Genomic DNA, 2,141 nt, shown 5'->3' on the forward strand with positions numbered 1-2,141 from the left:
TTATCACTATTTTAATTCCAAAAGTGTAAAACTAGTTCAACTATAGAAAACAGATCTACTTCTGTCAATATTTTGTAATTTAACATAAATTCTACTTATCAATATTATATAATTTAATTAAATTCTACTCTCACAATTTCTAAAATCTAAATCACCGCCGATATTCAAAATAGGGATGTAATAACATTGATGATTGGTTCCGCCATTTTACTTCAAAGCCAATGAAAATTTTGACAAGATTGACACGACTCTTTTATAGGGACTTTAAAATAACTTTAACTGTAGTGCCATCTGTTTGTCCATTCAGGAACACCGAAAGTAATAAACTTTCCTGTAGTGCCATCTATTCATCTATTAGGAAACACAAAAAGTAAACTTACGTATCCACCGCTCACGGGCCCACGTGTTTTTTCTCAAATTCTCACAACTATTCTGTATGCACAACTTATCGCAACATGCGTATAGAGACGTGTTATTTTTGTTCATCCCGGATATTTCCGGGACATGGAATTCAATTTGTAAGGAATGATTGTAAGGTGAGAACTGCATATTTAATTCTAACATTAAATAACATGATAAACTTGTAGAGTAACGAAGTATCACGCGTGTATAGCGTATGTTATATGTCAAAGTGAGGTTATATATTTTATAATAACATTATAACAAAGATATAGATTATAGATCCTTTGTACGATTGACATATTAATTGTGAATTTTTATCATGTGCATTTCGAAATGTGAGAATTAAATCTCTTCGAAAAAAATTATCGCTTTCGGTTCTTAACAATCACAGTTAAACTTTAATAATTTCTTATTGTTTCTGTTTATCGAAATAATATTGTTGCACTTTGTGTATGATGTTACAGATATTCAAGTTCTGTCGCTCGAAATGTCACGCTGCATTCAAAAAGAAGAAGAATCCCAGAAAAGTCAAATGGACCAAAGCCTACAGAAAGACAGTTGGCAAAGAATTAGCAGTGGATCCGTCTTTCGAGTTTGAAAAGAGGAGAAATGTACCCATCAAATATAACAGAGAATTATGGAGCAAGACTGTAGAAGCAATGAAAAAGGTAGAAACTATCAGGCAGAGGCGACAGAATCTACACATTATGCAGCGATTACGTAAGGGAAAAGAACTCGAACAGGAGAGAGATATCAAGGAGGTGCAGCGTGACTTGTCTCTCATCCGTTCACCAGCTGCTGGCCTCAAACAGAGGAAGAAACAAGAAGAGGCAGAAGAACAGGAACACATGCAAGTAGATGAAGATTCCAATAACGAACTCGAAGCCGAGGCAGAAGCGAATTAAATCGTTGTATATATTTTTATATATCATTTCAATATCTTATAAATCATTTCCTCTGTGTTAATTGTCGATTATAAGTTATAATAATTGTATGTAGATATATCAATTTAAAAAAAATAAAGAAATGTGAAATTGTGGAAAATTGTGCAAAAACTACACAAGAAAACAAAAATAAAAATTTTTTAAATTTTATTTCTTTCATCTATTATTTTTTAATGTCAAGTTTGACAAATAAAAAATCATGTTCAATGATATTTATTCTCTAAGTTTTCTTTTTACCGAAAGTTCGAGTTTCAAACTTTTTAAAGAGATTACAGATGGAGTTACTAGGCTTAATTGTGAGCAAACTGAAATCTACTCGGTTTAACGTGCGATTTCTAGTCTATTCATTCCGTTCTATAGCTATTCATGTATTGTCAATATGATATTCTTGTCATTGGGAACACATTGTAATAAGAATAAATGTTCTCCCATTAAATCACACAATTATACAATGAGCATATTAAAGCTGCATCCGCATCCCAAGGTTATGATATTAATCACCTGGCATTGTGAGTATCATTTCTCTTTTCATTTTTGCTATGTGTTAAATACGTAATTACGGAACCGATAATGCCCGCCTGATAATTGCATATATATAGTATAGAGTAACGAGTTAGACAATTTATTGTGTGTAATATATACATCTTTTGTCAAAGTGAAAGAGAAAAATGAAATTTTATTGTGTAAAAAAACAATATGATAATTATAAAACAAATTACATATAACTTGGAAAATATTATAAGATCTAAAAGAATAATTTTTAAAAAATAATTTTCCAATGTATTTTTAGAAAAC

At 30.8% G+C, this 2,141-nt stretch overlaps 1 protein-coding gene across 1 annotated transcript; it reads left to right on the forward strand.

The window, feature by feature from the left end:
- Positions 1-455: 455 nt before the first annotated feature.
- Positions 456-1,496, forward strand: LOC105625569 (probable ribosome biogenesis protein RLP24). Its single transcript, XM_012206892.1, has 2 exons — positions 456-536; positions 867-1,496. The coding sequence occupies exons 1-2, from the start codon at positions 456-458 to the stop codon at positions 1,305-1,307; spliced, it is 522 nt and encodes a 173-aa protein (XP_012062282.1). The 3' UTR covers positions 1,308-1,496.
- The last annotated feature ends 645 nt before the right edge of the window (positions 1,497-2,141 follow it).

The sequence above is a fragment of the Atta cephalotes genome (assembly GCF_000143395.1).
Source record: "Atta cephalotes unplaced genomic scaffold scaffold00003, whole genome shotgun sequence".
Lineage (NCBI taxonomy): Eukaryota > Metazoa > Arthropoda > Insecta > Hymenoptera > Formicidae > Atta > Atta cephalotes.

What these genes read in the sequence shown, in the direction of transcription:
- LOC105625569 (XM_012206892.1), top strand. Translation starts at nt 456, where the DNA reads ATGCGTATAGAGACGTGTTATTTTTGTTCATCCCGGATATTTCCGGGA. An exon ending in TTGTAAGGAATGATTGTAAG is followed by an intron (nt 537 to 866) that starts GTGAGAACTGCA and finishes ATGATGTTACAG; the next exon opens with ATATTCAAGTTCTGTCGCTC.